The sequence below is a fragment of the Manihot esculenta genome, chromosome 7, assembly GCF_001659605.2.
Source record: "Manihot esculenta cultivar AM560-2 chromosome 7, M.esculenta_v8, whole genome shotgun sequence".
Classification (NCBI taxonomy): Eukaryota; Viridiplantae; Streptophyta; class Magnoliopsida; order Malpighiales; family Euphorbiaceae; genus Manihot; species Manihot esculenta.
The window spans coordinates 8,282,996-8,308,835 of NC_035167.2; the positions used below are offsets into that span (position 1 = coordinate 8,282,996).

Sequence of the window (25,840 nt, forward strand, 5' to 3'; positions counted from 1 at the left end):
CAGGTTCAGTGTACAGTGTACAGAGGGGGATCCAGAAGAGTACAAAAAGAGAAAAGAGATATGTAATAGCTTAGAGTGGACATGTAATATTAAAGAGATGTACTAGTTGTGTATTCAGTTACAGTTGTGCTTGACTTAGTGGTTTGTGTTGTAAATCTTGTGTTATGTACATGATCTAGTATGTATATGCTTTACAAAGTATGTGAAAAACCAGGCTTAATAGGTATGAGATAAACCATCTAGAGCAAGCTCTAGTCAGGGGTACAGAGTACAGAGTACAGAGTACAGAGATAGTGCATGCACTGGTTAAGCCATGGTTCAGAAAAGAGTTTTTATTTTCACAGAAAATGTATGATCATGTATGAGATTTACAGGTACACAGAGAGTAAAGCAGGCTTGCTATGGGTTCTGGCGGCCTTAAGCCGACCTGAATCCTAGCGCCGGTGACGGTCCATTTTGGGGTCGTTACACTTATGTAAAGCATCAACATCAAACTGTCAAAGACGACCTAGCAAAATTCTACAGTAATCCATATCCATAACATCACAATTAACAGATTCAGTGTAAGATTTACCGATAGAAATAGGCACGCTGCAGATTCTATTGACTTCAATTGTCGGACCTTCCTTAATCCACCCAACTTTGTATGTCGAAGGGTGAGGCTGTATTGACAACTGCAGTGTTTTCACTAATTGCTTAGCTATCAAATTTTCACAATTGCAACTATCTACAATTAGCCTGCAAATCGCTTCTCCCACTCGACACTTCGCCTGAAAAATCTTCCTCCTTTGTTTTTCGTCCTCCTATTTTGTCGAGTATAGAATTTTCTTCACCACATAGGTAACCTCCCCATCTTTAGAACCAACAATAGACCCATCATCTTCATCCTCTTCCTCCTCAGATTCAACCACGTCCTCAACCACATTAACCTGTTGACTATCATTATTAACTCCTTTGCGTTCTGGATAATTATTCAATCGATGTCGAGGTTGCCTACAGTGATAACATATGTCCCGGATTGGTTTCTGATAAGAATTAGTTTTGCCTCCTTTGTCTGCTGTATTGATGACTGCCTTTCCCTTACTGTCTCTCCTTTCTTCCACAGTATTCTGATGATTGCTAGAATTTTCAACCCTAGAAGGTTGTCCGTTATAATTACCTCTATACTACTGAGTTCCTATCGAATTAGAATTTTTGTAATTAAAATTCCGATTAGACTGATGTCAAAGCTGCCATGCAACACGTTCTTTTACTCTTTTTGCCATCTCAATGGCATCTGCTAAAATGAAAATCGCAGCTACTCCCATTATATAGAAAATTTCGTGTTTCAGTCTCCTCTGATAATGAGCAAGCTGCTGGACTTCGTTCTCATAGTTATCACACCTTGCCTGCAACCTCAAAAACTCTTCCGTATATTCATCCACCCTTCGACTCCCTTGAATACAGTCATGATATCGATTATACAAAACCTGGGTGTGATCATTAGGCAAGAACCGCTATTCTATCATCTATGGATGTTGTTTCATCAATAACCAGTTTTGTATAAATTCAAACCTCCTGCAATAGCATTCGTTTTGAACATAATTCCACCATGTTACTGCACCACCCTTTAATTTATAAGCCACAATCAGAACCTTTCGATCCTCCTCCACGTTCATAACTTCAAAAAACCAATCAACCTCTGCTAATCAATCAAGGATAGATTCTACATCCAACGAACTAGAAAAGTTTTGAATGTCTATCTTTATCTTATAACCTTTGTGATAATCCTGTTAGGGATTTGCGACCACAGGATTTGGAACTGGCTGTGGGCGTTTGACTACGATGAGTTGGTTGTTATCCCGTTGTAGGGCTAGCTATCCAATCATCTCCCTCAATTCTATTAAGGATGCCTTAATTTTAGCGAGTCGTGCCTCTTGGTTGTCGGTCATGGATGAAATTCGCTCTGATACCAATTGAAATAGGACTGTTTAGGCTCTGTCAGGAGTTTTAACCAATAATATTTAGTTAAGATGAAATTCAGAAAACGAAAGATTAGAAGCTGAAATTTCTTATTGAATTCTCGAAAATTGAAATGTGTCTCAAACAGCTAAGAAAATGACTATTTATAATAATAAAAACCCTAATGTGGAAAATTATGAAAAAATCTAAAAAATAATTAAAATGTGAAATTGACCTCCTAAATGATTGAAATTGAGCCTGACCTTTGCGACATGCCTATGACCCTTGTCACACTTTTCAAAATCATCAGTCTCGAAATTTCCTTTCTAGAAAGTTATTGTGGGCCTTCAACGAATGTCGGCAATAAAAATTAAGTCTGGTCTAAGTCTTTTATAAAATTTAAGGCTAATTACTCCACATTAGAGAAAGAATAAGAGAAAAGGAAATTAAATATCACCAAAGAATTTGATCCAACGATTAATGGTAGGGAGGTAATTTATGGGGATAGCAAATTGAATGGCCACTGTTATAAGATTTTAGAAGTATTATTTCTTTTAAATTGTTTATCAGAAAAGATTTTTTTTAACGATTCTAATTAAAAAAACTTCAAAATTTAAAAACTGAAAAAGAATTTTAAACAAAATTTGATTAAAAATTAGATTTCTATTAAAGGTTTTCATTCATAATTCGTATGGTTGTGTATAAAATTACATTTGCATTTTGATTTTTTAGCTGTTTTGATTTGTAATAATTGACTTACAGAATGAATATAAATAGACGAAATATAGTTATTAAGCATAACATAATTTTTGAATAACAATTTGAGATAATAATGAAATTAATTATTAGTAATAAGGGTACAAATAAATTAGTTAGCTATAATCAAGTCCAAATTAAAGTTGAAATTTTCTTTTTAAATGAAGAGTATTATTCAAATTAAACTAACTAAAATTTCTTTTCATTAACATACAACCTTACATCCATTACTAACTTAAATATAGGAGGTTTTGCCCACCAAACCACCTAAATTCTAATTATTTTGTATATCTGGACGCGATAAAAGAGAAGGTGCAACATCAGTTATATTATGTTTTTCTTTTTTTATAAGTAATGTTTCAATTTTTTTTTCAGTGTTTTGGGAAAATATATATATTAGTGCCCTCTATAAAAATAAAAAAAAAAGACATAAGAATTATGCTTGCCAATAAGTATATATAATTTTTGCATTAAAACCTGCATCAATATACATTTCGGCAAAAATAAATGTCATCCTCCAAAGTAAATGTTAATTAATGATAAATTACAATGGAGGTGGAAGCAACCATTTTGAACCCTGAATATAGCCGAGAGAGATGAAGCGTTTCGCTTCTCTATCCGTTAGCTGCTTGGTGAACTTAACACGTCGTTTGGGAGCTGCTCCAGGTCCTGAATTCTTGTATTCCCCGAAGAAAACCGTGCTGCATTTTCAAACAATTCATCTTAATTAATTCATTACTAATCTTATTTCTTTCAGGATTAAATTTAAAAGGCGGTCAATTCTTACCTAAATTAAATCCGCATGGACCCATAGTGTAAATACGTGGGATTTCATATGGATTCCATCATATATTTACAAAATGGGTCCATGCGGATCTAGTCTAGGTAAGTATTTTCCTTAAGACAACTTAATGTACCTATCTCTCTCAGGTATATTATTATTTGACCATCCAAGAGGATTGACAACGGCACCCATTTTAGTATAAGAGAATACCACTTCAGGCATCGTCTTCCATGCTCGTCCCAGATATGTGCCAGACCCTTTTCCAGTTATTTTGCATTGTACAAAAGAGTAACCATAATCTTCTGATTTTTTGGTTTTTGCCTGTGCTGTGATGAATGCACCCTTATTATCTATAACGTGTATCTCTGTTTCCTACATTTAAAAACAGGTATAAAAGTGAAATTTTTATTATATACATAAAGATTTTTTTAAATGTTGATTTTATATGTATATATATTACCAGATAAAGGGACTTCCCACTTCCAAAAATGAAATCAACAGTGCCTTCAATGTAACAATTCTTAAAGAAATGGCGGCCTCTTTCATCCAACAATGTATCTTGAAATCCAAGCATTCTACAGTTATAAAAAGTGGCCTTGTCTCCACTAATTCTTAATGCAACTGCCTGAGCTCCTGGCTTCTTTGAATTAGGTCCTGGTGCAGTATTCTAGACCCAAAAGAAAAAAAAAAAGAATTATAAGAACAAAAACCATTAAACTAAATAATATGATAATTAAAACAGACATGTATGTGTATGTCTAAATACCTTAAAAATAATATAAGTAGCCATGAAATAATCAGACAACACCATTACAGAGGCACTATCAACAGTTCCATACTCCAAGGCTGTGCCACCAAATGCTAAAGTGGGCATAGCATTAGGAGCTCCAAGGAATGTAATAAAAGGTTTATTCATATCAATAGTGATTTTCTCGGTGTAAACTCCAGGTCCAATTTTCATAATCACACGTTGTTTATTTCCTGATGGAATACTTTTAATCGCATCAGTAAGAGTCCTGAAATCTCCTTTTCCATCTTTTGAGATCTTAATTATTTTGGGTTTACCCTCAGCAGCTACAAGGGCTGGATCTAAGGTACCTTTACGACTTGCCAAGGGCTTAACGTTAGTTTGGAACCAATTACGTACTTTAGCATCATCAGCCGGAATGGGTGTTGTATCATCAGAGCTAACAGTGGGAGCAACAATAAGAATGATGATAAGAACACATTGAGCACTAACAAAGTGTTCTTTAGTCATCTTGTTGTTACTTCCTCCCGTTAATTTATATATTCAAGGTTCTCTAAATGGTTGCTTGCTTCTCCTTTGCAGTAGGATTCTAATTTATAGAACTATAGCCCTAATCTATAGAGAAACAATCTAAAAAAAATGTGGGATTCAAAGGATTCCTCACTTATGCAACTAAATATAGGAAAAAAATTGAAAGGTGTCCTCATCTTTGCCTTAAATTAGCAAAATCTATCTTATTCCTTTTTTTTTCCTGTTTATGAGTTGTGAAGAGTCCATTCAACCAAATTTGTAGGATCCGTTCCCTTAACATGAAGCAGATCAATAAAAAAAATTAACGTCTATTTTCTCATGTCATTAGACATTATCTCTTCGTTGACTAGATGAAGAGATAACCATAAGCCTAATGCCTCTATAACAATTAAGAGAACCAAATGGTGCTAAGATAAAAATTGAGACAGAAAAAATTCAATATTCTTGAATTTTTTGAAAAAAAAATAATTCATAATTCTAATAATAATAATAATAGTTGTTAAGAATCAAACAATCAAGTAATTCAAAAAATAAGCAGGAAAAGAAATCAACACAGCTTTAACATGATTCACTAATTTGGCAACATCCACGGTGGCTAAGGTTTTCTCATTTCTCTGTGAGTTCTCAAAACAAAATACACCAGAAGAATATTATATAATTATATCCCTAGAGAAAATACAAAAATATATCAAACTCCCAACTGCAAAAGCATAAGGTACTTTTGCCATGTGATCATGCTCTATAGCTGTTTTGGGTGATTGCTCCTTTGACAATTTGAGATGGTTAGTCAAAGGTATGCTCCTGAGCTTAGCATCATCAATTCTGAACCTGGACAACACCTTCTCAATGTATTGCTCCTAGGAAAAATTTAGAATTCCAGCAAACCTATCCCGGAAAATCCTCATCCATAGAATCTACTTTACTGCACCCAAATCTTTCATCTCAAACTCTAATGATAGTCTCCCCTTAAGATTATTGATCTCCTCCACACTTGACCTGCAATCAATATATCATCCACATATAAGAGTAACATAACAAAGAAGTTAGTAAACTTCTTGATATAATAACACTGATTCTTTTCACTCCTATGAAATATGTTCTTATACCACTGTCTTGGAGCCTGCTTCTACCCATACAAACTCCTCTTGAACTTGCACAACATGTGTTTCTTACCAGGAACCTCATATCCCTATGGTTGCTACATGTAGATCTCTTCCTATAGATCTCCATGTAGAAATGTTGTTTTTACATTCATTTGCTCAAGGTGCAAGTTCTCTACTGCAACAATACTCAACAAAATTCTGATTGTGGTTAGCTTCACAACAAGAGAGAATATTCCAATGTAATCAATACATTTTCTTTGTGAATACCCCTTAACCACCAATCGAGCCTTGAACCTAATTTTACTATCAGCTTCATTCTTAATCCTGTAAACCCACTTGTTCAACAAATCTTTCTTCCCTGCAGACAACTCAGTTAATTTCCAAGTCTCATTCTTCTCAAGTGACCATATCTCATCATCCATGACTTGCTCCTACTTGATTGATTCCTTCATCTGCAAAGCCTTATCAAAGGATTCTAGTTCCCCTCCATCAGTCAATAGCAAATAATACAAGGAAGGTGAATACTTTTCTAGTGACGTGGTAGCACTAGTAGATCTCCTCAACACTGGTGCAGGTGTGACTGCTATTGTTCTGGTTCTGCAATAGTGTTTTCTAGATTCTCATGTGGTCTTACAGTAACATCACTAGGTGAAATTTTTTGCAACTCAACCTCAGCTCCCACTTCTTCTGCATCTTCAGATTGCACCCCAGACTTACCCTTATACAATACATTCTCATCAAATATCACATCACAGTGTCTCAAGATCTTCCCGTTCTTGTCATCCTAAAATCTATACCCAAACTGATCTGAACCATACCCAATAAAGTAACACTTCAAAGCCTTTGCATCAAGCTTGTATCTCTTTTATGGATCAATGTGAACATAGGTAGCACACCCAAAAGTCCACAAGTGAGTAAACTTGATCTCCTTACCCGATCAAACTTCTTCTTGAATCTTGAAATCCAAAGGAACTGAAGGTCCCCTATTTATAAAATATGTTATTGTGCTCACTGCATCTGCCCAAAACATTTTTGGCAGCCCAACATGTAGCCTCATGCTTCTTGGTCGCTCATTCAACATTCTGTTCATCCTTTTTGCAATTCCATTCTGTCTTGTCTTGCCAGGAATTGACCTGGTGCACCTGATTCCCTCATCAGCACAGAACTTTTTGAATTTTATAGAATCATACTCTCCTCCATTATTAGACCTTAGGCATTTGATATTCAACCTAGTCTGATTTCAACTTTAGCTTTCCATCTCTTAAAGTGGCAAACACTTTTGATTTTTGTTTCAGAAAGTAAACCCATACCTTCCTACTAAAGTCATCAATGACGGTAACATAGTATTTGGAACCTTCAAGAGAGGAAACTGGAGATGGACCCCACACATCTATATGTACTAGTTCTAACCGTTTTGCCTTTAGTTCTTTGGTAGCCTTTGTGAAACTGACTCGTTTCTGCTTCGCCAGAACATAACTCTCACATAGACCTATATCAACATATTTCAACCCTTGCAGATATCCTTATGAAGTTAGCATCTTCATCCTTTTCTCATTAATGTGTCCAAGCCAGTTGTGTGACTCGCGGTTGTCGAAGCCGTTCAAAAATAACCTTTCTGGTTATCAACAATTTTACAACTGTAGATAGTGGTGAAACGATCGAATCCATAGGGAATTGAGAACTTATCTATTTTTCTTATCAAATCAAGAGAATTAATTGAAACAAAAATAAACTGAAACAGAAGTAAACTGAAAGAAAAATAAATGGAAAGCAAAATAAACTGAAAGTGAAACAAACTGAAAGCAAAATAAACTGAAAGCGAAACAAATCGAAAGTGAAATAAACTGAAACCAACTAAACTGAAAGTAAAATGGGGGGGGTTTGAGATTGGTTTAATTGATCTAATATTGAAAGCAATAAAAGAAAATAAATAATTAAAATAAAAGAAATCAATAATAAGAAAGGACTAGTTGAAGAGTTGGATCCACTTCAGTTGTTTGGATTGATCATTGAAACTTATGTTCTTTTAATTAATTCAATAGATTAGTTATGGAGATGGAAGACGCTTCTCACCACCATGTCTCTCCTTAAGATTAAACCAATTAGGGAACATCCTCTAATTAATTATTAATTAACAAATTGCCAAAGAACGTCCTTAGGCCTTAGGCATCAAAACAATTGTTAATTGCATGAAGAAATAGAGAGATCCAATCCTAGCTACCCAAAAGCATGGAGATGTTGCTAGATCATACAATTTCCTTAGTTTTTACACCAAGTGTTCTTGTGTTTGAACAATCCAAGCAATTACGAACTTAAAATTATCCAAACTAACAATATATTACCTTGCAATCAAGAATTAATTGGCCACATTGATCAAAATAACAAAGCAATAATGGAATCAAGCATGAAATTGCACAAATATTGAATAACCAGAAGATAAACAACTTATGTTCAGATCTCACAATCCATAAAACAACCAAATTTTCAACCAATCTTCAACTAGATAAAAAGGTTTCAGCTACTCATGGTTGAAACAAAAAAAGAAAATAAAAGAAAGGAAGAAGAAGAGATGGTGTCACTTGCAATCCTGTAGGTGTGTCCAAGGCGGTCTTAAAAAAATATGGAGAGGCTCCTTATGTAATACCCGACTAGAGTCCGGCATCAGAATTCCTATAGTCCGGTGGAATCTCGGGTGTCGGAATTCTCTAGAAGGGTAATACATATGTTTTAAAGTGTTTTAAGATGATTTTAATGTTTTAAGAGTTAAAAGGGATGAGTTTTTGAATGAAAAGCAACAAGGGAGAAAATAGCAAGTTCGGCCGCCGAAGGTCACTTTCGGCCGCCGAACCTTGCATGGTTTAGGGAGCACGTTCGGCTGCCGAAGGTGGTCTGATCAGCCACCTATAAGAGGGCCACAGGTCGGTGAGAGGGAGTATTTTCTACTCCACCAGCAACCAAAGGTGAGTCCCAATCCTCTCCAAGTTGACTTTCATGATTTTGGTGTTTTTCATCAAATCTTCCAAGGTTTTAAAGGTTTTTGGGATGTTTTGAAGGTTTTTAGCAAAAAGTGAAAAGTTTGGAAGCTTGAAGCTTTGGAAGTGGATTTCTCCATAACTCCACGTTAGGATCCTTCAATCTTGAGTTCTTCAAGAGGTAAGTGAAGATCCTAAGCTTCTAGTATGATTTTTAAAGGTTTTAAGAAGTTTGTATGGGTAGTATGCATGTTTAGGTTTTTGGGAGGTTTTTGATGATCTTTGAGTTGAAGCATGTTTATGTGTTGTTTGATGAGTTTGTTTGGGGTTTTAGGATAGTTTTGGACCCCTTTGTGCATATATATATGTATATGCTAGTTGGGAGTAGTTGATATGCATGTTAGGCAAGTTTGGGGCAAAGGTTGCATGAAGCAGAGCAAATCTCTGCCCTTCTGGCCAAGCCAGGTTCGGCCGCCGAAGGAAGGTTCGGCCGCCGAACCCCTTGTGGAGGCAGTTTCGGCTGCCAAAGCTTGCTTCCGAAAAATTGGACTTTCGTCTCTGGAGGCAAGGTTCGGCCGCCGAAAGTACCGCCGAAAGTCAAGTTTCGTCTCTGGACGAGACATTCGGCTGCCAAAGGTGCCCCCGAAGGTTAGAAAGAGGACTTTCGGCCGCCAAAGGTAGAGGATTCGGCTGCCGAAAGTGCATGAGTTTCGTCTCTGGACAGGACCTTCGGCCGCCTAACCTGCCGCCGAAAGTGCCCTGTCCAGCCTTCCTTTGCATGCTATATGTGTTTGTTTTAGGATCTTTTAGAGGGCTTTTGGGGGAGTTTATAGAAATGTTCTAGAGTTGGTTGTGGTCCCTCATATGTGTCCATCTGTGTAGGAACAGATCAGAGGAACCAGAGTGGTCAGCAGTGAGTACTGCCACAGAACCTGTAGAGTTTATACAGAGTCAGCCAGAGGTGAGTGGAACTAAACTTAACTATTTTAATATGAGTAAATGAATATTTTTTTTTATCATGTATCATGCATCATGAATATGTTATAGGTTGAGTGCATTAGAATTCACGAAGATGTTGCATTGCATTATTCTATGTTGATGAACAATCCGTGAGAGGAAGGACGTTTACGTGAACTCTCTGGGGAAGGACGTTTACGTGAACCCATACGGATAAAGGTAACAGACGATGAATTACTTGTGTTATGATGCATATCCATGAGAGCATTTTTATCACCTGTTTTATAGTTCTGCTCACTGGGCTAGTATAGCTCATCCCTCTCCCTTAACCCCAGTTTTGCAGGTTCAGAGTCCAAGAGAAGGGTGTCAGCAGGGTACAGAGAAAGAGAAGAGTTATGTAATAGTTAGTTGGACATGTATTGTAAAAGAGATAGTTTATGATGTATAGAATTGTGCTTGACTATTATAGAATGTTGTCACACTTTGTGTACATGATCTTTTATGCAAATGATTTTATTATGTATGAATGAAAAACCAGGCTTAACATAATATGAGATTGACCCGCCTTGAGTATTGATGAGAACTCTGGCTGGGATTATGGCATAGAGATGATGCATGCACAGGTTAAGCCTTGGAAAAGGACAAGCTTTAAATTTTTACAGAAAATGTATGATCATGTACAAGTTTTCACAGGTACACAGAGGGTATGTCAGGCTTACTACGGGTCTAGGCGGCCTTAAGCCGATCTGGATCCTAGTGCCGGTAGCAGTTCGGTTTCTGGGCTGTTACACCTTATGTGTCTTTTTATAGTTGAAAGTGCTGCCCAAGAGGTACTTGCTGCCCAAGTTGTGTCTGAAAAGGAAAGAATCGCATTGCAAGGGCTTCAGAAGGAAGGAGGCGAACGGATGCTCTTTAGAGGGAAGGTAGGCGCGCGGTCATTGAATGCAGAAGGGAAAGTGAATCTGTCTAGTCTTTCCTTTTTAAGTGGAGCCTTTGTTTGAATTTTGAATGCTGAACGCGGACGAGGCAAGTGCGTCTTCATGAAATCTTGATGCCTAAATAGGAAGATATGACTGCTGCAGTGTGTGCACATCTTTGAACAAGGAAAGAAAGATCTGCGATTTGAATTTCAAATTATCTTCTGACTGAGCTTTCCTTATTTGATTTTGCTTCTGCACTTTTCTTGTTTAAAAACTTTCCTTTTCTGAAAAGTTTCCTTATTTGAAAACTTTCCTTTTTTGGCACTTTCCATATTTGGTACTTTTTGGCAATTTTAAGAGCATTTTCTCCAGATTGTCCCTTTACACCTAATATCTGCAAAACATGATTAAAACCACAAAATTAGGTAGAAAAGATGTAAATAAACATCAAGAACATAATGATAAAATGGACTAAAATATGCTCTATCAAATACCCCCACACCTAGCCTTTTGCTTGTCCTCAAGCAAATAAACATTGTCAAACAAGCTTTCTTTGCTACTTGATCCTTATTTCCACTTAAGCTCTTACTCTAGATACCTATTTTGAGTCATTGCAGTGAAGAATATATGTATGAAGATTACTCACCTTCTTTCCTTGTTTCCCTTTACTTACCATGGCTAGGATCTGTTTTACTCAAGAGAGAGATTACACATGCACATGTCTTGTTCAGTTAAGACTTTTTCTAGCTTTCAGAGTGATTTGCCCTTACCTTAAAGTACTATATTCAGCCTTTTGCACTTAAGTTTTGCTTGAAAAAGTCACCAACCATTTGACGTGAAGGTACATATTGGTGATACCCACCCCCAGTTACTCAGTTGGTCACCTGTTCAAGTCGCTACTAGCTCTGTTCATAGTCTTTCAACCATTGGAATAATTTTCAATTTGTGCGCATGAAAGTCTTAGCCATTGCCGAATTTCTTTAATCAATGCATTGGGCAAATCAACACCAATTGCTAAAACAAGTCATGTTAAGTTCATTCACACAACTTTCAATTCATTCCCTCTACTGATGTCATCAATATATTTTTCACCTTGGCAAACTCAAAGATTCAATTCAAAAGGCAATTCTCAAACATGAATATAACTCACTGCAATTGATTCAACATAAGTTTAAAGGATCATCACATCAATGGGTCATGGAAAGAAAGCTCATCCAACATAGTCTATCAGTTTGAGCAAAGCATATCAAAACTGAAACAAAACAAAATGATTGTGGCTAATTGTGTGTGTTATTGAAAGAAAAAATTAAATGAAAACTAAAAGGAAAAAAAATGCAAAAACTGTAATACCCGGCTAGACTCCGGTATCGAAATTCCTACCATCCGGTGGAATCTCGGATGTCGGAAACCTCTAGAAGGGTAAAAATCATGTTTTTATAAAATGTTTTAATGAATTTTATGATTTTTAAGTAAGAAGGAAATTGAGTTTTGAATAAAAATAACCATGGAGGAAGAACCAGGTTCGGCCGCTGAACCTCAAGTTATGCTGCCGAACGTGCATATGCTTCGGGAGTGCTTTAGGCCCCCGAAGGCATAAGTGAGGGAAGTCCAGGTTCGGCCGCCGAACCTTATGTTCGGCCGCCAAACATGGCATGCATGCGGAGGCACGTTAGGCCCCCGAAAGTGGCCTGGCCATCCACCTATAAAGGGGTCCCTTGTCTGAAATGGGTGAGCTTTTTCTCCCCATTTTCGGCCAAGGTGAGCTCTCCGTCGTCCCTTGTTGATTTTGAGCTTCTTCCTTCGAGTTTTCATGATTTCTTATGAGTTTTAACTTGGTTTTTGAAGATTTCAAGCCTAGATCGAAGTTGTGAAGCTTGGAGACCTCAAGAACCCATCTTCCCCAAATCTCCAAGTTAGGTCACGCTCTCTCTCGATCTTCAAAAGGTAAGAGTCGATCTTGAGCTCATTATATGTTTTAAGCGAGTTTCATGAAGATTTATGGGGTAGAAATGCATGTTAGGTTTTATTTGAGTTTATGGGTTCATGTTGATGTTTTGAGCAGTGTGGATTGTTTATGCATGTTTGATGTGCTTTGGTTGGGGTTTAGGTTAGTTTGAGACCCCTTTTTGCTTGTTGGCTTGAGTTTGCTTGTTGTAGAATAGGTAAAAGCATGATTGAATGGTTTGGGAGATTTTTGTGCATGTTTGAGGCTGAGTTCTGCCCTTTGAAAGAACTCAGGTTCGGCAGCCGAAGGGACTTTCGGCCGCGGAACCTGCCTGTGGAGGCCAGCTTTCGGCTGCCCCCGAAAGTGGACTTTCGGCTGCCCTCGAAAGTGGACTTTCGGCTCTGGAAGGGACTTTCGACCGCCAAAGGTGCCGCCGAACATGCATGAGTTTCGTCTCTGGAGGGAACCTTCGGCCGCCGAAGGTGCATGACTTTCGGCTCTAGAGGGACTTTCGGCCGCCGAACCTGCCACCGAAAGTGCCCTGTCCAGCCCTCCTTTGCATGGATTCTTGGATTGTTTTGATTTGTTTTAGGGGGGTTTTTGGAGAATATTTTAGAGTCATGTTTATGTATGTTTGGTCCCTCATTTGAGTCCACCTGTGTAGGTTCAGACTCGAGGAACCGAGGACCCCAGCAGTGAGTCAGCTGCTTTAGAGTCTTGTCAGAGCTAGCCTAAGGTGAGTGGAATAACTCTCTATATTTTAAAGCAAATAATGAAAGATGAAAGTTTTAGCATGATTCACGCATCATGAATGCCATGAGATATATTAGGGTGCTTGCATTAGAATTCACGAATCTGTTGCATTGCATATTATGTTGTTGATGTGGATGAATGTTGAATGATCCATTAGCCCTCATATGTTATGATATGATGATATGATATGGAAGTCCAGGCGTGCCTGCACTACGCCCCTGGCACTATGTAAGAGAAAGTCCGGGCGAGCCTGCACTACGCCCCCGGCATGATTGGATATGTATGATATGATATGGAAGTCCAGGCGTGCCTGCACTATGCCCCTGGCATAGTTAGACGGTATATAGAGGGCTAAATGGTGACAAGTTCATCCTTGATGTGATTTACTTGTGATGTGATGCATTTCATGATATCATATGTTTTAAATACAATGTTTTATTATTCTGCTCACTGGGCTCTAGTAGCTCACTCCTCTCCCTTAACCCCAGGTTTGCAGGCACGGGATAGACCAGGAGGTCAGCTAGAGTAAAGTCATGTTGTGTAATAGCTAGTGGTGGACATGATAAATTATTGAAATGTAATGTATGGTTTAGAAAGGTAATGAACAGTATTGAACAGTTATGTAATGTAATGATGTTATTGAGGATTAGAGTTGTGCTTGACCCTAGTTTGTATGTTAATCCCTTGTGTTACATGATCATTCAAATGTAATGGTTTAATGATATTTATGTTTAACCAAGCTTATTGTATGTTATGATACCCCATGGGAGCATTTGATGAGGGCTCCAGTGTGTGGTTTATGTTTATGGTTATGTGCATGCACAGGTTAAGCTTGGAAAAGGAAATAAAAAGTTTACAGTTTTTATGTATATGTTGATCATGTATGGGATTGAACAGGTATACAGGTTGTATGTCAGGCTTGCTACGGGTCCCGGCAGCCTTAAGCCGATCTGGATCCTAGCGCCGGTAGCGGTCCGATTTTCGGGTCGTTACAGAGTGGTATCAGAGCCCTAGGTTCATATGGTCGGACCTAGAGTGTCGGGCTCATAGGCGTTCTAGAAGGTCAAGCACAATAGGAAAATCATGTCCACTAGGATAGGATGTAGAGTCCTGTCTTGATTAATGATGTGAAATGCCATGATTCTATGCATGTGCATTAATGATATGCTATGATATGTGATGTATGTGATGCGGGTTCATGTGTTTGCACATGAACCATTTGATGCTAATGTTCTATGTGTTGTGTGTTGTCTTTCAGTAAGCAAGATGAGAGGAACTCGTCGATCCGCACGATTGACTGGAGTACCACCCCAGGACGAGGGCACGGATGCCCGTCCTCCAGCATTGCCTAGGGCAATGTCCTGCAGGTCAAGCAGGGAGAGAGCATCAGGGGACCCTAGAAGGTCTTTTGATGTGAGCAGAAGGGGAACAGTGCAAGGTGGAATGTCAGAGGATGTGGGGGATGACATGGATGTGGATCAGAGGAGGGATGACAGTCTCGGAGTGAGTATGTCGGAAGAGGGAATGGGAGAGTCCCAAGGAGGCACTCAGGCCTCGGGATTTGTTCAGCCACCCCAGTACCCACCCTTTTCACAAAATCTCGGATATTCGATGGGAGGTACATCGGATTACCCCAGCTTTAACCCTTATCACTCTCACATGCCGTACCCACCTTTCTACCCACCATACCCACAGTACCCTATGTACCCACCCCCATCTTTCTACCCAGGTCCAGCAAACCCTACCCCAGGGGATGCTGCACCTCCTCCACCATCAGCAGCACCTACTGTCCCAGAAACCCAAATGCCTAAACCTAGCTCATCTGGAGGGAGCAAGGTCAAAATGACCGATTACATGAAGTTGGGTGCTCCACAGTTTGAAACAGGTAATGACCCGTTTGTGTACCTTGAGAGGGTCAAGATGATTACAGATGAGATAGGAGCTGATGACAGTAGAGCCATTCAGATGGCTGGGTTCACACTAAAGTGCAAGAGGGCCCGAGAGTGGTTTAAAAACTATGTGAACCCGAGGGTGGATAGTCTTTCATGGGAGGAGTTTGCTAATGAATTTGCTGGATGGGCCTTCCCTAACAGTTCAAGGGAGTTGAAGATGATCGAATTTGAGCAGTTGAGGCAGACAGATGAGATGAGTGTGGATGAGTATACAGACAGATTCTTGGAGCTGTTGCCATTTGCTGGGCAAAATTTGGACACAGATCAGAGGAAGTCAATGAGGTATATTATGAAGCTCCATTCCAGGTATTCCTCCTTGATTCAGTCAGCAGAGAGGGAGAGTTTTCATGCCATTGTGGATATGGCCTGGAGAATGGAGGCTAGTGCAATCATCGAAGGGAAAGTTAAGCAGTCAGTGGTGTGGGATAAACACAACTCCTTTTAGGAAAAGGAGTTGTGGGAAAAATACAACTCCTTTTAGGAAAAGGAGTTGTAAGAAAAAAAAACACAACTCCTTTTAGGAAAAGGATTTGTGTAAAAACAAAAGACTGAAACATATAAATACCCCTTCTACGAATTGTAGAAGGTATGTGTTTTTGAGAAAACTCAGTCTAAAAGATTGCAGATTATGGAGCACATAATCTATCCATCTTAGAAAGAGCTAGCACTCTAGAAGGATAGAAGACGTTCGTGTGGATACCATAGAGGGTGTTCGTTTGAAAAGGCAGCACCATCAGTCCAACATTGTTTCTTCTTGACGAGATTAACAGGTTAGTCTCATATCTATCTTATTAATTAAACGAAGCACTTGGATTCTGGGAAAGGAAATCAACAGAGATTTTATTTTTCCGCTGCGCAACTGGGTTGCAATAATCTCAGGATTTCCCAACAGTGGTATCAGAGCCTACCTGTGCTTTTCGTTTAAATTAATTATGTCATGATTAATATTATATATGCGATATATGTTTATTAGAATGGCATGGATAAATGATTTGATCATTTAGATAATTTTAATTTTTGTTAATAAAAAATTAATTTAATAAAAATTAAAATAATAATAAAAAAAAGAGGGAAAATCAATTTCTGGAAATCGTGCTCGCGAGGGACACGATGGCCATGTTCAGCCCGTCGCATGACTTGTTGCTGGCGTTACATGTGGCCGCAGCTAGGTTTTCTCGAGCCAAAAGATGAGTCTTCTGGCAAATTACAGATTAGTCCATGCAAGTTTTGAAAATTTACAAACTGATCCTTTTTATAAGAAAATAAATTTTAAATTATTTTCTTTAGTCTTTAAATTAAATTTAAATGACTATATTTTATTATTTTGTCATATATTAGTATGAGATACTATGCATTATTGTATATATATATATATATATATACATATAGGATGCTATAATATATATATATACAAGACAAAATAATTATAAGAAAATAAATTTTAAATTATTTTCTTTTAGTCTTTAAATCAGATTTAAATGACAATATTTTATTATTTTGTCATATGTTAGTATGAGATACTATGCATTATTGTCTATATATATATATATATGTATGCATATAGGATGCTATATGCATCCTATATTAAAAATTTTAAGTTTTAAGTTTTAATGCCACCCATATATTAAAAATCTATCAAGACTAAGATCACCAAAATGCAGGTTTTGCCAAAGCAAAGTGCATTAGGTTATCCTAGTAAGATAGGATGAGTAATGGTTACTCATTTATTTAATTTTGGTTAAGCTTAATTAGGCTATCAAAACGGTTTTGGGCCTAAGGCATTAGATGGGGTATAACATGCATTTGATATATGATGTCAACACCTCATAATTTAAGAGTTACATTAGATGTAATTGGTAAGGAGTTACCTACCTAAATAACTTAATTCTAAGTGTCATGCCAAAGCTGACTTAGAACTAGGTGAAATATGGATCTTAGCCCACTAAAATATTATTATTATTTTGAGGGTTATATTTTAGTGGGAGATTATTATCACCTCAATATTAATTTGTTTACTAAATTAATTATATTTGCATATTTTTGTAGATAATTATGGCTGCTAATAACAATTCCACCTTATCATTGCGATCTATCCTTGAGAAGGATAAACTGAAAGAAAATGGGACTAATTTTATTGATTGGTTTAGAAACTTGAGAATTGTTCTCAAGCAAGAGAAAAAGTCCTACGTGCTTGATGAAGCTGTCCTTGAACCAGCTCCTGCTGATGCTACTAATGCTGTTAAGAACAAGCATAAAAAGCATATGGATGATTCTAATGATATTGGATGTCTTATGTTGGCGACTATGTAACAGCCCGAAAACCGGTACCCTACCGTAACGCCCCGAACCGCCACTGGCACTAGGATCCAGATCGGCTTAAGGCTGCTGGGACCCGTAGTAAGCCTAACATACATCCTGTAAACCTGTATAATCCCAAACATGATCCAACCTAGACATAAAGCTGTAAGACTCTTCTTACAACTACCAGGCTTTACTACTAACACTCAGATATGCAAATCTGAAATAGCCCTCAGGGCTAACACTAGTGAATACAACCGCTTTGGGTTCACGCCCAGCGTTCTTCCCCTCACGGGTTAGCCTCTGGGTCAAGGGACTCAACCCTGTCTTCCCCAAGCATATTCACAGAAACTCTTAACCAACATGCCATTCTATACACTATGCCTGGTTCAACACATTTCTCATCAAGAAACGTGAAACAGGATCCATGTACAAAGGGATCGGACATACACCTGGCAAAGTACAATTCTATCCATACATGACATCATTTATCTATACATAACTGTACAAGACATATCTTTACATAAAATCCTTTGTAATACATCATGTCCACTGTTCTAACACATACAAAACATAACATAACATATCATCCCTTGCTCTTTACCTCAACCTTGCATAAACATATACATGCCCTTTTATCAAACTAAACTATGCTATTACAACCATACATGGCAACTCATGCCTAGACTCTGATCTTCCCCATGGCTAACTCTGCCCTGCACTACCTCTGACCTGCAAAACTGGGATTAGGAGAGAGGGATGAGCTAAACAGCCCAGTGAGCAGAAACATAGAAAACAGTTCATTAAATATATGCTCTCATGGAATGCGTCACAGCACAAACAATACATATCAAGGACGAATTTGTCACCAATAGCCCTCTACATAACAAACTCATATCATGCAAAGGTTAACAACGTTCTGGGCCAGGGGCGATTAGGCCACACCTGACTATTCCTAATCTGGGCCAGGGGCGATTAGGCCTCACCTGACTATTCTTAGTTTGGGCCAGGGGCGATTAGCCCTCACCTGACTATTCTTAATCTGGGCATATTACATCATTTCATCTCATGTCATATCATACCATACTGAGGGCTAAAGGATCATCCAACATTCATCCACATCATCATCGAATTATGCAATGCAACATCTTCGTGAATTCTAATGAAACAGCCTAATATCACATGGCATTCATGATGTGTGTCTCATGCTCATACCTGTCATTATCTCTAAATATTAATCTTAAAACATGCATAATTAGTTCCACTCACCTGGCAGACGCTGACTGACTCTGCAAAACAACCACTGCTAAACACCTCGTTTCCTCGGGTCCAATCCTACATAGGAGGACTCAAATGAGGTACTAAACACACTCTAACAAACCTCAAAACATCTCCCCAGAAATCCCCTAAAACACCCTAGAACAATTATAGAAAACATGCAAAAGAAGGCTGGACAGAGCACCTTCGGCGGCACCTTCGGCGGCCGAAAGTCTCCTCCAGAGATGAAACTCATGCATGTTCGGCGGCACCTTCGGCGGCCGAATGTGCATGACAGATCTGAAAGTTCACTTTCGGGGGCAACCTTAGGCAGCCGAAACCACCTCCTCAACACGTTCGGCGGCCGAATCCTCCTTCGGCGGCCGAAACTGGGTTCTCCAGTTAGGCAGAACCTTGCTCAACTCATGCACAACACTCCCCAAACCTCACTCAACATGCAAACCACTTCTCATCAACAAGCATATACCCAAGTACATGCACAAAGGGGTCTAAAACTAACTTAATACCCCAACAAACACATCAACACATCACATAAACATGCTTTCACACCAAAACATCAAAACCTCCACTAAACCCAAACATGCATCTCTACTATACTCCTCCCATAAAACCTTCATATCATGCCTTTAGCTCTTCTACTAGCACATAGGGGCTTAGAACAAGCTCAAAACCCCCCTGAACAACCCATCTCACCTACAAAGGCATAAAGGGTCCATAAACCCTCACATGCACAACTCATGCATCCCATGCATATCTACCCCTTTTCCCTTCATAAAACTTACTTAAAACATCATAAAACACAAGGATCAACACTTACCTCTTGAAGAACTAGAGTTGATGTGATCCTATCTGTAACAGCCTGGAAATCTGGACCGCTACCGGCGCTAGGATCCAGATCGGCGTAAGGCCGCCGGGACCTGTAGCAAGCCTGACATACAACCTGTGAACCTGTTTAATCCCATACATGATCATACATACTCATAAACCTGTAAACTTTCTCATATATCAACCAAGCTCAACCTGTACATAAACATAGACATAACCATAAACCTCCACTGGAGCCCTCATCAAATGCTCCAATGGGGTATCTCATCATGCATTAAGCTTGGTTGAATCATAACATCATAACTCATAAACATAACGATCATGTATACAGAAGGGAAAAACCATATACAATGGGGTCAAGCACAATCTCTAATCCTCAATACCATTATTACATCTCATGATTTTTTCATTACTCTACATTACAATATTTATCATGTCCACAACTAACTATTACAACACGAGCATAAAACTACTCTTCCTGACCTCCTGGTCTATCCCGTACCTGCACACCTGGGGGTTAAGGGAATGGGGTGAGCTACAAGAGCCCAGTGAGCAGAATAGTAAAACATTATATTTAAATTCATGCTTTTCATGAAATGCATCACAACACAAACATATCACATCAAGGATGAACTTGTCACCAATGGCCCTCTACATGGTCCAACTGTGCCAGAACGTAGAATGGGTCCTGGTCTTTCTCTTACATAACATAACATAACATTCCAATATGCCAGGGACGTAGAATGGTCTTCCTGGACTTTCTCTTACTCTGTGCCAGGGACGTAGAATGGATCTTCCTGGACTTCCATACCGTATCATCATATCATCATAACATACAAGGACCAATGGATCATCCAATATTCATCCACATCAACATCATAGTATGCAATGCAACATACTCGTGAATACTAATGTAAACACCCTAGAATATCACATGGCATATATGATGCATGAACGTGCTCAAAAGATTTATATTTCATTAATTTAAAACTTAAGAGTTTATTCTACTCACCTCTGGCTAGCTCTGACAAGACACTGAAGCAGCTATCACTGCTGGGGTCCTCGGTTCCTCGGGTCCGAACCTACACAGGTGGACTCAAATGAGGGACCAAACAACATGTACATAACTCTGAAAATACACCCCAAAAACCCCCTAAAACACCTCAAAACAAGCATGGAAATACATGCAAGAAATGGCTGAACAGGGCACTTTCGGCGGCAGGTTCGGCGGCCGAAAGTCCCTCCAGAGCCGAAAGTCAGGCAGGTTCGGCGGCACCTTCGGCGGCCGAAACTCCCAGACAGAGACAAAACTCATGCATGTTCGGGGGCACCTTCGGCGGCCGAGATGCTGCCTCACAGGCAGGTTCGGCGGCCGAAAATCCTTTCGGCTACCGAACCTGGTTTCTGCCAAAAGGGCAGAAACTTGGTTCCTCATGCACATTTCTTACCTCCCAAACATCAAATCATGCATTCAAACTCCTCAAACATGCATACATTCATACATCAACTGTAATACCCGGCTAAATCAGGCATCGAAATTTCTACCATCCGATGAAATTCGAGGATGTCAGAGATTCTAGAAGGGTAAGAGTAAGTTTTTCTAAAATGTTTTTAAGTGTTTTAAAGGTTTTGAATGAAATAGGATTGAGTTTTGAAGAGAAAAGACTATGGGGACATTTGCCAGATTCGGCCGCCGAAGGTAAGTTCGGCCGCCAAAAGTGCTCAATGTTCGGCCTCCGAAGTTTAAGTTCGGCCCCCGAATGTTGCATGGTTTTGCATGCAGTTTCGGCAGCCGAAGCTGAGTTGGTCAGCCAGCTATTGTGCACTCCTCAGTCCGTGATTTGGACAGGTGTTACCTCCAGATCATGGCCAGAGATGAGGCCACGTCTCCCATGAGTCATCTGCAGTGTTTTAATCACCCCATGCACAGGTTTGAGGGTTTTGTAGTGGTTTTGAAGGTTTTTGAGTGAAAAAAGCTAAGGTTGGGTGGTTTGGTGATTTTGAAGAGGAGTTGCTGAGTTCAGATTGTTCAGCTTCTTGTATTAAGAGGTAAGTGAAGATCTTGAGTTTCTTTTAATGGTTTATAACAGTTTTTAAAGAGGTTAAGGGTAGAGTTGCATATATAGGTTTTAGAGTTTAGCTTTGATGAAGCTTGAATATGTGTTATGTTTGTTGTTGTGTTGGGGTTAATAGGTAGTTTTGAACCCCTTTGTGCATATACTAGAGTATATGTAAGATGAGGAGTTGAAGTATGCATGTTTAGAGTGTTGGAAGGGATTGAGGAGCTTGGTTGTGCACGAAGCTGAGTTCTGGATGAACTCAAGTTCGGCCGCCGAAGGGAGGATTCGGCCGCCGAACCTCTTGTGGAGGCAGTTTCGGCTGCCTAAGGTTGCCTCCGGAAGTTGGACTTTCGGATCTGTCATGGACATTCGGCCGCCGAAGGTGCCGCCGAAAGTGTTCTGTCCAGCCTTTCTTTTGCATGTTTTATGTGATTGTTCTAAGAGTTTTAGAGGGGTTTTGGGAAGTTGTTTATAAGTTGTTTAAGAGTATGTTTGACACCTCATTCGAGTCCATTTGTGTAGGATTGGACCCGAGGGTTCGAGGAGGTCATCAGGATTAGAGGTAGCAGAGTCAGTACAGTTTCTGCTTGAGGAGCAGAGGTGAGTAGAACTAAACTTAATCTTTTATATTGAAAAATGGAATGCTTTAGCATATGTGCTAGGGTGATTGCATTAGAATCACGAATATGGTGCATTGCATTATTTACTGATAGTGGGGATTGGACCAAGGCGACATCAATAGCCCATTATCTGTCAATGGCAGTGAAAATCCTGTGTGAGCTCCATAGGAGGAGTCGGGTGCCGACAGAGGGAGTTTTGAGGTCATGTCTAATCCGAGATGTGAAATACTTGTGTTGTGACGCATTTCATGAATGAGTGTAATTAATGAACTGTTTTCAGTGTTTCTACTCACTGGGCTTTAGAAGCTCATCCCTTTCCCTTAATCCCAGTTTTGCAGGTACAGAGTTAGCTGGGAAGTCAAAAGCAGCAGAGTGTTGGCTTCAGTATTGCTTGTGTAATAGAATAATGTGGACATGATGTAAATTAAAGAGATATTTGTAAAGTGATGTAATAGATAGTAAGTCAGTGTGTTTATAGTTTAGTATGTGCTTTGCCTATAGTAGGCTTAATCCCTTGTGTATGCATGTATCCTATTTTATGTTTCTTGATGAGAAATGAGTCAAACCAGGCTTAATAGATGTTGTGTTTCGAAAACTCCAGTAAAATTTATAACTGTAAGGGAAGACAGGGTTTGATTCCCTTGACCCAAGATCAGACCGTAAGGGAAGACCGGGTTTGATTCCCATGACTCTATGGATAGGATTATTGGTGTAAGCCCTGAGGGCTATTTCAGATTTGTATATCTGAATATTTTTAAGGTTAAGTCTGGTAGTTTTTAAAAGAAAAGTTTTTTTCAGTCGTAGGATCATGTATGGGATTTTATCAGGTACACAGAGTTCAGGTTAGGCTTACTACGGGTCTAGGCGGCCTTAAGCTGATCTGGATCCTAGTGCCATAACAACTCGGACCGTTACAGAGGGGTACCGGTTTCCGGGGTGTTACATCAACACCTAGGGGTCTCAAACTATCCTAAACCCCAACCACAACACATCAAACATACACAATCAACACACATTGTCCATAAAACACATAAAACCTAACAATGCTCAACTAACTTAAACATAGATTTCTACCCCATGAAAACTCTTAAAACTTACTTAAAACATATAGTGAGCTCAAGATCGGCCCTTACCTCTTGAAGATCGAGAGGAAAACGACCCTAGCTCGGAAATGGGAGAGAGAGAGTTCCTTGAACCTCCAAGCTCCAAAACTTGCTCAAATGCTCAAAAACTTCAAAACAAAGGTAAAACTAGTGAAAATCATGAAATATTTGAAGGAAGAAACTTGAAATCAGCGGGGGATGGTGGAGAGCTCACCTTGGCCGAAAATGGGGAGAAAGCTCGCCCGTTTTCGGCTAAGGGACCCTTTTATAGGTGGCTGGCCAGGCCACGTTCGGGGGCCGAATGTGCCTCCGCATGCATGCCATGTTCGATGGCTGAACTTGAGTTTCGGAGGCCGAACCTGGACTTCCCTCACTTATGCCTTCGGGGGCCTAACGTGCCTCCAAAACGCATGCATGTTCGGCGGCCGAACTTGAGTTTCGGCGGCCGAACCTGGGTTTTCCTCCAAAACTATTTTCATGCAAAACCTCATTTAATTTCATACTTAAAACCATAAAAATACATGAAAACATTTTATAAAAACATGATTTTACCCTTCTAGAGGTTTCCGACATCCACATTCCACCGGACGGTAGGAATTCCGATACCGGAGTCTAGCCGGGTATTACATTCTCCCCCCCTTAAGAGCATTCATCCCCGAATGTTCCTCAACTAGCGCATGCATAGCAAAACAACATAACATACATACATAAACACATAGAGATCTAACCTTAAAAGAGATGAGGGTACTGCTAGAGCATGGACTCCCGTGTCTCCCAGGTGCATTCTTCTATATTGTGGTGGTTCCAAAGGACTTTCACCATCGGGATTTCCTTGTTCCTTAGCTTTCTGATCTGTGTGTCTAGAATCCGTACTGGCTGCTCGACATAAGTGAGATCCTCTAGGATCTCCACATCAGGCTCACTAAGAACCTTGCCCGGATCTGACACGAACTTCCTCAACATGGAAACATGAAAAACCGGATGGATTCTTTCCATAGATGCAGGTAAATCCAGCTTGTACGACACATTCCCAACCTTTTGCAAGATCTCGAAGGGTCCGACGTATCGTGGAGCTAGCTTACCTTTCTTACCAAACCGAACCACCCCTTTCATAGGAGACACTCTGAGCAATACCAGATCTCCCTCCTGGAACTCCACTTGTCTCCTGCGAACATCTGCATAGCTCTTCTGCCTACTCATAGCAGTTCTGATTCTTTCTCTGATCATGGGCACCACCCTGCTGGTGATCTCTATAAGCTCGGGCCCTGCTAAGGACCTCTCTCCAACTTCTTCCTAGCAAACCAGTGATCTGCACTTCCTCCCATACAAAGCTTCATATGGAGCCATCCCTATGCCAGCATGATAGCTGTTATTGTAGGCAAACTCCACCAAGGGTAGATGCTGCCTCCAAGAACCGCCAAAATCTAGCACACACATTTGAAGCATGTCCTCTATTGTCTGGATGGTCCTCTCTGACTGTCCATCAGTCTGGGGATGGAAAGCAGTACTGAAATCTAACCTGGTACCCATAGCACTCTGCAGACTCCGCCAAAACCTAGAGGTGAACTGGGGCCCTCTATCTGACACAATAGACACTGGAACCCCTTGCAGCTTGACCACTTCATCCACATACACCTGCGCCAATTTATCCACAGAGTAGTTGCTCCTAACAGGGATGAAGTGAGCATATTTGGTGAGTCTGTCCACAATCACCCATATGGAGTCTAATCTGTTGGATGTTGCCGGTAATCCCACCACAAAGTCCATGGCGATATTCTCCCATTTCCACTCTAGAATCGGCAGTGGGTTAAGCATTCCAGCCGGCTTCTGATGTTCTAGCTTCACCCTCTGACACACTTCGTAGGCTGACACAAACTGTGCCACCTCTCTTTTCATAGCTGGCCACCAATACACTCTCTTTAGATCTTGATACATCTTGGTGGCCCAAGTGTGAATGTTGTACCTTGCATTATGAGCCTCTCTCATAATGTCTCCTTTTAAACCGATGTCATCTGGTACACATAGTCTGTTCCCATATCGGAGGATCCCCTTATCATCAAATCTGAACTCCTCATTCTTGCCTGACTGAACAGTCCTGGCAATCTTCACTAACTCTGGGTCCTCGTGCTGTTTTTGGGCCACCTACTCCAGAAACACAGGTGTCACTTTCATCTGGGCTATCAAAGCACCTGTACCAGACAACTCCATCTGTAGACCTTCATTCATGAGCTCATAAAACTCTTTCACCACCGGTCTCCTCTCTGCCGTGATGTGGGATAGACTGCCAAGTGATT

General features: G+C 39.8%; 1 protein-coding gene across 1 annotated transcript; it reads right to left on the reverse strand.

Moving 5' to 3' along the window:
• Positions 1 to 803: 803 nt before the first annotated feature.
• Positions 804 to 4,739, reverse strand: LOC110618941 (pectinesterase PPME1). Its single transcript, XM_021762210.1, has 5 exons — positions 4,248 to 4,739; positions 3,942 to 4,148; positions 3,615 to 3,853; positions 3,246 to 3,398; positions 804 to 993 (listed from the first exon to the last, which is right to left on the reverse strand). The coding sequence occupies exons 1-5, from the start codon at positions 4,737 to 4,739 to the stop codon at positions 804 to 806; spliced, it is 1,281 nt and encodes a 426-aa protein (XP_021617902.1).
• Between the last annotated feature and the right edge of the window lie 21,101 nt (positions 4,740 to 25,840).